The following is a 13,705-nucleotide window of genomic DNA, read 5'->3' as shown; positions in this document are numbered from 1 at the left end:
TTTGAGAAAGAACACCTATTATTTAACCAACAATCATACAGTGCACAAGCCCTTCACATTAACAAGTATGCAGAAATGAATTAGATCCTCTAATGAGGTCGGTCCGAAGAAATAATAAGTTCATTAAACCTATGGAGTTAAGAAACACGTAATCTTACATGCCACGAAAGGCAGCATACTGCATAAGAAAGATAGCTTCCTAATACATCATTAACCTTTACATTAGGAAGAGCAGCAGCCACTCTGCTGTGCAACAGGCTGACCTCGGATCTGTACTGTTGGAGGCTTTGCATTGTTTGCCGTTGGTTGGCTTGCCATTCTACAATAAGAGGCCATGTTAAAGAGTGCGCTAAACACACAAAAGTAACAGAACCAATAAGAGGCCACTCAACTGTACATAGTTCTACAACTGCAATAACTTTTTGGTTATCACCAGAGACTATTTTACCATTATTTTCTTAGTATGTGCTACGACTAAAACTAGTTAAAAGAAATAGCATATGGGTACCTATCCTTGACAGAGGCAGCCATGGCCATGAAAGCTTGTTCAACATTTGTGGCATCTTTTGCACTGGTTTCCAAAAAAGGTATGCCAATTTCATCTGCAAATGCCTGAAAGAAGAAAGCAGCAATATCATGGGGCAAAGAGTGCAGTAAAGCACCAACAATTACAATCTACAATTCAATAATCACACGACTCTTCCTAGAAATAAACTGGCAAATACCTTGGCTGTTTCGTATGACACAACTTTATTAGCTGTAAGATCACACTTGTTTCCAACCAGTAGTTTGTTAACATTATCACTAGCATAGCGATCAATTTCACTCAGCCACTGCTTGACATTGTTGAAGCTTTCTTGGTCTGTCACATCATAAACGATCTAACAGAGGATCCAGCAGTAAAAGGGAAAGAAAAAGATCAAAAAAAAATAAAACTTCATAAGTAGCACAAATAAGGACCGGGAAAAATATCTAGAAGGGAGATCACCCACTATTATGCCATGGGCACCACGGTAGTAGCTACTAGTGATTGTCCTAAACCGTTCTTGTCCAGCAGTATCCCACTGCACATTGAATCATAAACAAACTAATTAGTTATCATCATGAAGCCAAAATTATGTGTCAAGATTTAAGAGTAACTTCTTAAGAATAATTATAAAATGAAAATATACAGAAAGGGAAAAAGTAGCAGCCAAAGAAGAAAATGAGCAGACAACTCATTCTCTTATTAGGCGCATTACTTGGAACAACCTAGGTCAGAAAATTTTCAAAGAAACAAATCAAAGATAAAGCATGTAAAAACATACAATTTGAAGTTTAATGGATTTCCCATCCTGCTCCACAGTACGTATTTTCTACCAAAAAAGAAAATGAAATCAGAAGAGGTTAGAATAATTGCTATAAGTTTTGGAAGTTAGAGGTCAAGTTAGCACCAAGGACTGTTCACTTACAAAATCAACCCCAATGGTGCTTATGTAGCTTTCTACATATGAATCATCCTGCATAAAAGAAATTACAAAATCTCAGGTTCATGATTTTGTCCTGCATAACCATCTGGAAATATCCAAAATTCCACATGTTTGATATCTTGATATACAACTAAATATAGTGACAAGATTCAGAGGCCACAACTGCCTATGTCCAAACTCGTGAAGTGCACATTTCACTCTCTCAAGACACATGTTATATGCAGTTAAATTTTTTAATGAATCATTATTACAATCTAGCATCATACATGGATATAAGCATTCAGGGCAATCATATAAGAAACTAAGAATGTATGATGAGGAAAATAGATCAGTACAATGTAGACATTTGCTTTCAAATGGCAACGTAAGTCAAGAAACTTACAGCAAATCTCAAAAGAAGACAAGATTTTCCAACACCAGAATCTCCAATAAGCAGAAGCTTGAACAGGTAGTCACTGCAAAAGATTGCAACCAGATAATATCAATATCTGTTCCAATGATGAACCAGATAATATCAATATCTGTTCCAATGATGCATAAAAATAACATCTACAACTATAACATGTGTAACATAAAATTTTATTTTCGCCAAAAGAGGCCAAATCCCCAAACCCAGTCTCTCATAAACCAAACCTAAAGTTTAACTTGTCAGCGTTAAAATGCCAATTAACCAAATTAAGTGCCCAAAGATTAACCTTAGAATGCCAAGCAATTATCGGTTGACTCCTAATTTTACTGGTGCATCAAGAAAGCGCAATTCAAAATGAATTCGATTTCAAACAAATTAGAGCAAGTCACCATCATTCACTCATATATACATACATAATGAGCACATTTTTAAGACAGATTTGCTTCTTCAATGCACATAATCGATTTAGCAACATGTTAACAAAATATAACAAATTATTTGCAAAAGAATAATATACCACAATTTATTATAGCATCTTACAAAATTAGAAGCCTATGTCCCTCCTGAATCCATTAATTGACCACATAACACATTAACAATAAAAAAGACCTAAAAGCTCGCGCTTTTAAAAAATATATTTTTTCAATTCCACAAAGAAATCCAAGTAGCAAATAAGATAATAATAACAGAAAAAAACAGAAGAGAACATCTGAATTTCATCAACAGATCTGAAACAAGAATATAATAATTAAAGGGTTAACATCTAATCAACAAATGAAATCACGTAAATTCTGAACATCATCAAACCGACAAGAAAATAAATCACCAGATTAGGAAAAAGAAAGGCTAAATCATAATAACACAACATATAAAATAAAAAAAAATTTACTATTTAACACGAATAAAGAGAAAACTTACTATTCGGGATTCATTGTAGCATAAAGATTAAAAGAAAAAAAAAAGGATCGATGCGATCGCCGGAATCTAAATGAAAGTTCCGGCGACAGATCAGCAAGATCTCACGCCGATTGGCAAAAAGCAATCAACGGAGGTAAGATGGAGAGAAAGGAAATGAAAAGGCAGAGACTGAAAAGACGGGACAAAAGAGAGTATGACTATGAAAGGAATGGATCAGAGAGACGCTTAAACTTAAAACACCAATTCATTTGGTTTTAGTGACTATTCCTATTCTGTCAAGCCAAAAAGGGGCTTTTTTATTTTGGATTGTAGATATAGGAGACTTCGGTCTAGGGCCCAATTATATCTTTTCTGGATTGTTCGACTGAAGCTCAATAGATCATTTCGGCCTCTCTCGGTTACTGCTTTGGGTTGTGAGTTTGATAATTTCGATTAATCAACTAATTTGGTTTATTATTTAATTTTAAATTAAATTAATTAATAATTAAAATTTTTAATCTTAATCAAATTAATTTCGAAATTTCGATCATTAATTAATTAATTTAATTCGATGGATTAATTTAATTAAAATCGAAAAATACACATCCTGCTAACCATTTGAGCATTTACCTTTACTTCATAGCATGGCACTGACAGTCTGACACCACAATATTCAACTTTTACTTTCAAGCCCCCCTAGGCCCTATGTATTATTCGGTTTGGACTGCTCTGCATATTTAATTTAAGAAAACAAAAACAAAATCAAATTAAATTAAATAGTTAGTGAAATCATTTTTATTTTCGATTTTCTGTTGTTGAAGCTGAACTTTTGACAACGTAGTACTTTATGTGTATGTCATGTAGTAAAGTTAATAAATATTAATTTTTTCATCAATTTTGAGTGATTTGACAAAATAAAAATAAAAAGTCAATAGCTAAAAGAGGCTAAAAATTAAATGTACAAGTAAAATGGCTTTTTTATAAAATAGCTCATTCACACCCTATAAATAAGGGATAATGTATTTCAATGTACTCAAATCAATGTCTTCTTACATTAACAATAATACTTATATCAATTAAAAAAAATGTTGACGAACCAAATATTGAGTTAAGAAATTGGAGTGGAGTGAGCATTGAATCATGACTTGCACAGGATAGTTATTTTTGCTTTTTTACCAATCTATTGGTAAAAGTATATAAATAAATAAAGATTACAGTTACAGGTTAGGGTGCAAGATTGGAGGAAATAATAATATGTAATATATAGGGTACCATGTAAGAAAAATAACTATCTACAATTTGCTGGTTCTAGAATTGAATAATGTGTGTGTCTGTAACGTCCAGTGAAGATCCTATTTTGCAGCCGGTGAGGTGAGGTGTTGGGGATGGCTAACTGTCTGAACAGAAAAATTTTGGACTCTATAATATCACCCTCTTTCATCCGTAACATTTTATTAATGAAATAAAATTTTAAAAAAGAAAAGTTGTCCATCATCAAAACTCGTGTTGTGCTGGTTGGCATTGGGAGAATCCACATAACTGTCATAAAAACAAAAAAAAAAATACACCCTAATCTTATTTTAGTCATTTTATTTTTTTTACAATTTAATATCATTAAAAATTCTGTTAATTTGAATGATGAAATATGATAAATTTACTTTTAATTGAAAATTAGAAAACCCTTTTGTAAATAATCCAAACTATTTATTTTTTCTTTCTCTTCTCCCAACCGGAACCTCACTCCCTATTTAAAAGCTACCTACTCAATTTCCTCATAATGGTAGACAGCAGTTCAAGCATGCCTTTGGAAACAACACTTGTCTTATTGGGGAAGTCCTCCATGGTTTTTTTTTCTTCTCCGTCTCATCCGTTACTTGCGGCATACTGTTCTGGCAGCGAGGAAGCAAAATGTCCGTAACGCCGAAAACTATGAGCTCCAAAATGGAAAATCTTTAAAAGACTGGTCTAATATCCCTTTTTTTTTTTACAGAAATAACCAACAAGACATGTTCAATGCACTTGGTGTGATGTATTTAGCACTATTCTTCTAAGAAAGCAGAAAATAAAATAAGCGAAAAGAAATGCCTACACAACGAGGAAGATGATGAGAACAATGGCAACTGAACCTAGAGACGTGGGGGTTAAATAATATATCCAGACCCACCAACTCGGCATTTCCTGCAAGAGGGCATCAATTTCATGCTTAAACATGCCAAAACGCAGCAAGGATTGGCATTTCAAGGAGGAATCACATTCACTAGTATTTGTATTTAGTGTAGAAGTTGTCAAAGCTTACGTACCGATCTCGGCATGTAAAAGCCGGAGAACAAATTCAAGACGGAGTAAGTAAATGAAGCCATAGCCCATAATGAAAGCCACTAGAGTGTTGGGTGTCAATGACACTATCATCATCTCTAAGTAGGTGAAGCATAGCATTGAACAAAACAGGTATAAAATGACCACAGCTGACCAAACATTCAATTAGTTAATGTATCACATTAGTAATCTATTCGTAATTTAATAATTTTTTTAACGATAATGATTAATTTAAATAATTATTTAATTAGAGTGATTAAATTAAAAAATTAAATTAATTAAAATAAAACAAAATCCTATTTTAGGGTGAGTGAAATTGATTGTAGTGAAAAAAAAAAACCCGACAATGATGTCCAGCCGCTCAGCCCCTCGAACAATACCCCAATCCATGGCCATCATGTTTATTATAACCATTTTAGATGTTGCTCCAACCCTAGGAAACCAAACCAAGCTAAAATTAACAACCACCATAAAGTTCTTATTCTTAAACTAAGGGTTAGTTTGGCAATATTTTTGAAAAGTGCAGTGGAAAAATATTTTAGAGAAGTGCTTTTGAAAAGTTCGGTTTAAAATTGGAGTATTTAGCATTGCTGTCAAAAAATATTTTTGAGAATTAAAATGTTCATTTTAGACATGTTATTATCAAGTAACAAATATACATTTAAATAATATTTAAATTAGTTAATATATTATATTTTAGTAAGAATATAAAAAATTATTATAACTTGTTAATATTTTAATATATAAAATATAAATTTTAAATATTTTAAGCAATAAATATTAATTATTTATAAAATTTAATTAGAATATATAAACTATATTTTAAATATTTAAATATAACCATTAAATATTTGTAATTAGTATTTAAAAAAATATTTTTTTATTTTTAATTAATGATTTTAACACATTTGTAATTAAGCACAAAAAAAAGAAAAGTACTATGTTATTGGAGGAGTGAAAAAATAATTAAACACCAAAAGTACTTTTGAGAGTCTCCTTCTCAGAAGCTGAAAAGCTAAAAATTTCAGTCAAAAATAGCTTGGAGTCAAAAGTGCTTTTTTTTTAAGCATTGAAGAACAGACCCTAAATCTGTAAACAAAACGTAAACTATACAATTAAAAGGTAGGTTGCGGAGTTTCGTTTATCAAAATAAAATTAAAAAAACTTTTAAAAAAATCAAAATAAAACACTCCTCACAAAATGTTCCAAAATAAAAAAAAATTAAATCAAAGAGAAGAATTAATTTTTTTAAATTAATTTCAACGTTTCCCAACAAATTCACTGATCTCCAAAGAATTTTTTAAGGAAGAAAATAAAACAAAGTGTGACATGTGCCAATTAAGTCAACAAATCAAATCAGGTATCATTTAATGTTAATCCACTATTTGGGTCAAATCAAATAATACAAAAGGTCAAATTTGTGTAAAGAATTTTGTTTAATGTAGCTCGATGTTTATGTCTATATTTTTTTAAATTTAAAATTTAGTTCCCATATTTTAAATAATATTCAAAATTTTAAAATTAATTTCTCATATTTTACATAAAAATTAAAAATTATAATGTTTTAAAAATAAAAATAATGAAAAAACTCATTAAAATTTTAAAAATAAAATTATTTTTAAAATATAAAATATGTAAAATTCAATTTTATCTAAATTAGACCGACCAACTAGTTGAATCGAAATTGGTTGGGGTATTGATTCGATGAGAGATAAAAACATAAAAAATTTTAAAAAATATGAACAAATAAAAACTCTTTAAAATTCAAAAAAATATTTTTAAATATAAAAAATTAATAAGTTCAATGTTATTTAAACCGGATTGAACTGATTGGATAAAAAACCAGATGGGGATATGGGTTCGATAAGAGGTAAAAAATTGAATCACCCACAAGCTGGTACGAAATGGTTAATCTAAGTTAAAAAATCAATTGAATTGGTAGTTGAACCGATTTCTATAATTTTTATTTTTGACTTTTTATAATTTATTTGCTTTGAATCGTCTGGTGCTCTAGGAACCAATTGGTTAGACCAGTTCAAATTTGATTCAACTAATTATTTTAGCTCGATTAAATCAGTTGGTTAAATCAGTTTGTGCTAGTTCGCAAGTCAACTGATTTTTTTACCTCTCATCAAACCAATACCCCAACCGGTTCTCAGTCTGATTAGTTGGTCCAATCTGGTTTAGATAACATTGAATTTTGAAATTTTTTTATATCTTAAAAATATTTTAACTTTTTGTTTTAAAATTTTTAAAGAGTTCTTTTTTCATAATTTTTTATTTTCATTTAAAATATGAAAAATAATTTTTAAAATTTAAATTTTATTTAAAGTATATGGATCTAATTTTAAATTTTAAAAGCGTATAAGGATTTGAAAATAGAAATATCCCAAATCGATTTTCTTATACAAATTTAATTTCTTACATCATTTGATTTGACCACTATAATAAACTAAGACCGACTAAAGGTGAGTTTGGATGGGCAATGCGTTTACCTGCGGTTAGTGTAAAAACAACGGCGACGGTGAGATTAGATATTGTAGCGTGAGACAAAAAGTAAGCTAAACGCACCGCACAGCACCCAATCGCCCATCCAAACCCACCCTAATACTTGACTAGATTGACGCCCGACACATTTTGTTTTTTTTTTTTCTCAAAAAATTATTTTGAGATGAATAAATTTGATGAGAAATGTTGAAATGGATTTGGAAAAAAAATGAATTTCCTCTCTTTTAAAATTTGTTCTATTTTGGAACATTGGGTATTTTATTTTGGAATTTTAATTTTATTTTGGTTTATTTTTATAAAAATAAAGAAGAGTGTGAACTAGTTGCATAGAAATGGAAAAACAAGAATAATAATAATAATAATAATAATAAAAGAGAGGCAGAATTTGTGTATTTATTCATCTGTTGCAACCTTTTTTTTTTCCCTATTCATACAAGAATGAATATTCAGAGGCAATTTCCTGTACAAACACTCGCCTTTACCTGACAAATTGAAGATGAGAAAAACCACAAAAAGACCTCCCCATGTAATTTACACATTCCCCGTACAAAATAATAATAAACAGCCAAGAAAAAACCCCTCCCAACTCTTATAAATTTCAACTTCAAAAATTCTTCAAGTGCAGAAAGAAAAACAAACGTATTCATCTATTTGATACGATAGGAACGGGAGCATACGGAGTCAAGTGCCTCGGTAAACAAGGCAGAAAAGCTGGTCACTGCTTGAAAAACCCCCGGCAAGCCGGTTTGAATATTATTCAGTGTCATTGCTCTCGTCACCTCTACTGCTTTGGCATGCCTCAACATCTCATCTTCCACTCGCCTTTGACAGCCTGCAAGCTCCGTTTTTTTCTCAGCAAGGGGATCCCGAGCATCTAGAACCTGCCCATGATCAGCCCCAGAATCAGGAAGTCCAATACCAACCATTGAGTACGAGTGGTAGAACTTCCTCTCTATGTTCTGGAGAGACGATGCCTTTTTCTCAAGCTCCTTTGATGCAGTTTCGGTTCGCTTCTTAATCTTAAGCTCTTCAGTTTGTTTAACAGATATCACATGGACAACATTAATGAAACTTCTGATAGCTTCAGAAGCTACTGTGTCAGGGACACGTTCGAGAGCAAGCTTCCACTCATCACAAAAAGCGTATACATCAGAGAGATCTGTTTTGCCATTGCCGTCAACATTGTCATTGCTGACAGGACGAAGGGTGAGCTTGAACCAGCCATGGATGGAGTGGATAAAATCCCGTTGAAATTTCATTAAACGGCAAAAACTAGAGTGCCAGGCAGAGACAGCTGACTCAAGATCACGCGTTGCCTGCCGATGCAGTTCAGAAGTTGAATCACCTTTTCCCGATCTGTTTATAAGACCAAAGACTTGCTGCACAATATTATTCTGAACTTCATGATATTGATGCATCGACCCCCACATATACCTGAAGCTGCATTCAAATTCATTTGATTCGTAAAGATAATATTCAAGTTGAAATTAATTTAGCACCAACATTTTACAATATTCTAAATTTCTATAAATGGACAACAAAAGTTACTCCATCCTAATATAATAAATCTAAACAACTAAAAGAAAAGGTAATTCAGAATAAGGTTTTCATCTAAATAAATCTGCCTGTTGAATTATTATTCTGTTCAACTTTCACGTGTGTCAAGTTATCTTTCTCTTCTCGTAGAGTGGTTGTATAGAGACGCAAGTTTCCAAAAACCACTGGCAAATTTTGTAGTATAAGCACCAAAATAAAATAATAAGGAGCTCAAACAGCCGATAACCGAGGAATTATGACCCATTTGAAGTCAGCATGCTTAATCTAACAACTGATGGTACGCTACAGATGATGATAATATAAGGGCTTTGACCAGTTCAGCAATTTCAAGTTTCAACAACCCATCAAATTAGATTATGGTGGGTCATATGTTAGTTAACTCCAATGCACCTAATCCCCATCCCCTACTTGTTCTTGGCTGAAAAGGTCTATAGAAGAAGAAACACTGTCAAGTGGAGCTGGGGCCACCCGATTAAAAGAGCCAAGACCACAAGGCACATGTGCTCGGAGTGGGGATGATCAAATGGCATAGCAGAGCAATGAACCATTATGGTTCACCTACCCTGCAAGCAGCTAAAATCCACACTGCATGTTTCACATGAGATAAAACCATTTTGAGATTCTATTCCCCTCATGAAGCACTCAAGCCACTGAGATTGAAAAGAAATTGACCTCTATAATATTTTACTCTACTGCTAACATTGGACTAGGATCAGTATTTCATGATTCATATAATTATCCAAGAGAATACATAGAATATTTAATAGTCTATGGATCCAGATAGTTGCATTGCATCATTAATGTTTCAAAAGAATTTCTTATCAATATAAAGACAAAACAGAGAGTAAGAAAAGGATACTTACCCATGACATATTTCAATAAGCTGTGGAACAAGATCACTGTCTCTAAGCCCAATAATGGCAGTAGATGTGGTAGAGACAGCCTGGGATGTGACAATAATTAGCGACTGCAGCCGTGTTATTGATGCCTTGGTTTTGTCTATTTTGGTTTCGTCCTCCCCCTTGTATTCTTGACTTTGCAACGTCGACAATTTTTTCTCATGCTCAATCTTTACTCCTTCTCTAGCCTGAAATTGTTGAACATGCATTGCCTATACATCAGCCCGCATCTCAAACCAACCAGGTGAATTATCAAATTATCTTTGCACCACATGTTTCTTACTATTTTCTTATCCACAGATAATATGCACCAGAATCAACATGTCCAACCAATTCAACAAACTTACAATTCAAGCATAAAGGCAAACACCTTCACATTCTCTACCAACCAGCAACAATTTAAGTAGGTGAGAGGTAAGAAACTAAAGTTCATTCACTGATGTAAAAAGAAAACATTCCCCAGACATGAAATCTCCCACTACATTACCAAAGGCAAATTGGGAATCTAGAAGAAGCACGGGTAATAGAAGCTAAATTAATATTAAGCCTACAAGATCAGTTAGTTGGACACGGAATTCATGCCATTAATCTAAGCATGTCGAGGGTATTTTAGTCATTGCAACTCTGTTATACTACTTATGATACTGAACAGCAAACAAAACAAGGGTGATTGAAGTAGAATAAAAGAATTAAAAAAGATTAACACTACGACAACTATCCATTTTGACGACAGTGCCCCAAATGGAAAAAGCACATCAACATTTCAACAACCTAAAACTGCAGTGGATTTACGCTACCGAGCATCAAATATTTATCAGGAAAAAGCTAAATCTTTTTTAAAAACAATAAATATATGAAAAACTAAAAGAACCCTTTTACCTTGACTTCGTCGTAGAGCTTCTTCTCCCAAGCCAAGAGCCGGTCTAAAGTAGAACAAAGGCTCTTTGAACCGCCCGATTCATTGAGCGCGGTCGCGTCGAGCCGATATTTCACCGCCAACGGCGGTTTTGAAGTCCAGCTTGAGCTCAAGTTACTGAACATGCTACTTGAATGATACACAGTCTCTGTAAATGGAAAACAAATTAAAAAGAATAACAGAAAGAAAGAAAGTACATGGGATTAAATCATTTAATCAATTTCAGTTTAAATTGGCTTAAAATAAAATTCTCCACATCTGGGACTTACTTTTCAATTGCCTGAAATTTTTATCAAGCTGAGCTCTACTGATCTCGAGCATCTCCGAGACCTGATCTCCGGCGGCGGCAGCTTTATCGAAATTCTCTTTGATCGCATCGACAATCTTTTTCAAATCCCTATGTCTAACTACCATCTTCATCTCCATCATAGCACCCGTTTTATAACTCCCCGCCGACGATCCCGCATCCTCCGATTTATTGTCCATTTTAGTCCCCGCGACGGCCCCATAAATCCGCGGCTGTACCGACGGAGGAGTCTGATGATGAAGATGATGGAACTTCTCAGACTCCCCTGTCATCGAAGAACCGAAATTGGAGCGATCCCCAATCTCGGATCTGGATGCGACGTCATCATCTTCCTCCTCGTCTTCATCCGATGAACTGGTTGTAGTGTAACGATCGTGGTCTCCCCATTCACTGCATTGCACTTCTTCCCTTTCCGTTTCCTCGTCAAAATTACGCTTGGAGTTAACGGAATTGGAATCGTAACGGTGATTCAGGTTTTGTGGACGGAAGAAATCGTATTCTGATTTTTCCGTCTCGGTATCTTCCGTATATTCGGGGTTGTTTGAACCCAAATGATGCTGCCGATGAGGTAGTTGTCGCATTCGCTGCTGTTGTTGTAATTTTTGTTCAAAGAATTCGGAGTCCGGTGGAGATGGAGGGTAAAAGTTTTCCCAGTTCCAAACGGAAGAATCCTGAGAAGGAGTGGTTGAGTAAGTGGAATTATTTTGATAAGCCGCTGGGAAAAAGCTGTTGGAGAAACCGGATTTTGAGCTTTGAGGAGAAGAACAAGGACTTGATTCGGACAAAATGTGCGGGAGTTTCGGGGGTAATTTACGTGGCCGACGACGATTGGATGTAGGAGATGGGAGGCTTGAAGCCGAGAGTATGTGAGGGAGTTTGGAGCTAGCAATTGTCGGAGAAGGGGAAGGGGAAGGAGATAAAGGAGGAGGCGGAGGAGGAGGAGGGGAGGGAGATGGAGGGGCACGTGGAGGGATCAGATTAGCAGTTGGTGGAGATGGGGTGGCGGGGTGGAGGAGGACGGCAGGGGTTTCGTCAGAGACGGAAAGGGGTTCACCAGCTGCGAAGGTGGAGAGAGCAGCGCCAGCAACACGGAGAGAACGGCAGTAATCGGCGTGAGCGGCGGCTAATTGATGCCGAGCGTGAACGGCCTCCTTCATCAGGCGGCGCCTGTCTTTGCATCTCCTTACCTTGTCTTCGTTGTCTAGCTTCGACGCCGTACAGCCCATCCCACCACACTAATTACCCAAACCGAAAAAAAAAGGAAAAACAGTAAAATCTAAAAAAAAGAAAAAGAAAAAAGAAGCTCAAAGCAGTGGAGCGCTGTAACGGTGGCGCCCAATTATTACTTACTAGATTGTAGTACTTGAGAAAGAGAGCAAGAGAAGAATGAAGTGTAAGGCAAAGCAAAATGGCTAATGGAGTATTTCAACTGTTCTCGGTGTGTGTCGCGGGGAACTTCCATTCCATGTTCAATTTTTCTTTTTTCCTATTCGATTATTTTTTTAAAATACTTTTTTTTTCTCAGTCTGGAGCTTTACTGATGACAGTTTAGACTTTAGAGTGAATATTTTAATTTATGTTTAAAAATTATTGGTTGGCTTTTTTAAATATTTATTAAATAACTTGGTGTAGCAGAAGGCTGCTTTTTGTTTTGACATTGTGCTTCACAGACAAAAGGCATAGACGGATGGACCTTCAATTAAGTAAATAGACATAAACTGTAAATTGAGATTAAAATAAAATCAAAACTCATATAAGGCAGCTAGGGTTAAATCTCTGCACCTGTAGGAACTAAATTAATCTTCTTTTTTATTAGGCAGAAGGGATCTACATCTACCCATAGAGAAACCCAAAGCAAAGCACACAGCCAGGCATATTAGAAAGGCAGAATCACGTATTCACGTTACTTAGATATTCCAATATGAATGATACTTTAGAAGAAAAAAGCAGTGGGAGGTGGTGTAACTTTCCCTCCTCTTTTCTCTTTCCCTTTTGGAACAGATTTAAGACGAAATAATGAAAATTTAAGGGTGTGAAAGAACCTTTATTGGGTGATGAAAGCTTAAAAAGGCCTTCCCTTTCCAATCTAACTAGCGAAGGAAGATGCCACTCGGTTCTTATGCTCAATTCTTGGGCATCTGATTCTCCATAAGGTTGCCACCCGTACCAGCAAAAAGCAATAATAATTACATTACACCTTATGTTTAAACACATTTCAAAAATCATAAACAGTTAGTTGAACAGCTTTAAATGGTATTAGATTGGTCCAGCTCAGATAAGAGAGTAAAAATGGTAGGCGGCAATCCAAAGAATAGGCCAACATATGTGGACCCAAAAGGAACTGCATTTCTCTAGTTTGGGTATCATTTATTCTTCTTCTTTTTCTCCTTGGTTTTTGGTTTCCTGGACATGTTGATGCCAGCTCCC

At 34.5% G+C, this 13,705-nt stretch overlaps 2 protein-coding genes across 2 annotated transcripts; both read right to left on the bottom strand.

Moving 5' to 3' along the window:
• LOC105802531 (ras-related protein RABD2a) lies at positions 1-3,023 on the bottom strand. Its single transcript, XM_012634229.2, has 8 exons — positions 2,797-3,023; positions 1,852-1,924; positions 1,452-1,499; positions 1,308-1,355; positions 993-1,064; positions 726-881; positions 509-612; positions 1-319 (listed from the first exon to the last, which is right to left on the bottom strand). Exons 1-8 carry the CDS (start codon positions 2,808-2,810, stop codon positions 223-225), a joined length of 612 nt encoding a protein of 203 aa, XP_012489683.1. The 5' UTR covers positions 2,811-3,023; the 3' UTR covers positions 1-222.
• Positions 3,024-7,961: 4,938 nt separating this feature from the next.
• LOC105802538 (nitrate regulatory gene2 protein) lies at positions 7,962-12,829 on the bottom strand. Its single transcript, XM_012634237.2, has 5 exons — positions 12,629-12,829; positions 11,241-12,513; positions 10,935-11,119; positions 10,020-10,243; positions 7,962-9,039 (listed from the first exon to the last, which is right to left on the bottom strand). The coding sequence occupies exons 2-5, from the start codon at positions 12,502-12,504 to the stop codon at positions 8,247-8,249; spliced, it is 2,466 nt and encodes an 821-aa protein (XP_012489691.1). The 5' UTR covers positions 12,505-12,513; positions 12,629-12,829; the 3' UTR covers positions 7,962-8,246.
• Between the last annotated feature and the right edge of the window lie 876 nt (positions 12,830-13,705).

The sequence above is a fragment of the Gossypium raimondii genome, chromosome 11 (genome assembly GCF_025698545.1).
Source record: "Gossypium raimondii isolate GPD5lz chromosome 11, ASM2569854v1, whole genome shotgun sequence".
NCBI lineage: Eukaryota > Viridiplantae > Streptophyta > Magnoliopsida > Malvales > Malvaceae > Gossypium > Gossypium raimondii.
Note: the sequence above shows the minus strand (reverse complement) of the source record. Positions and strands in the feature narration are given on the sequence as shown.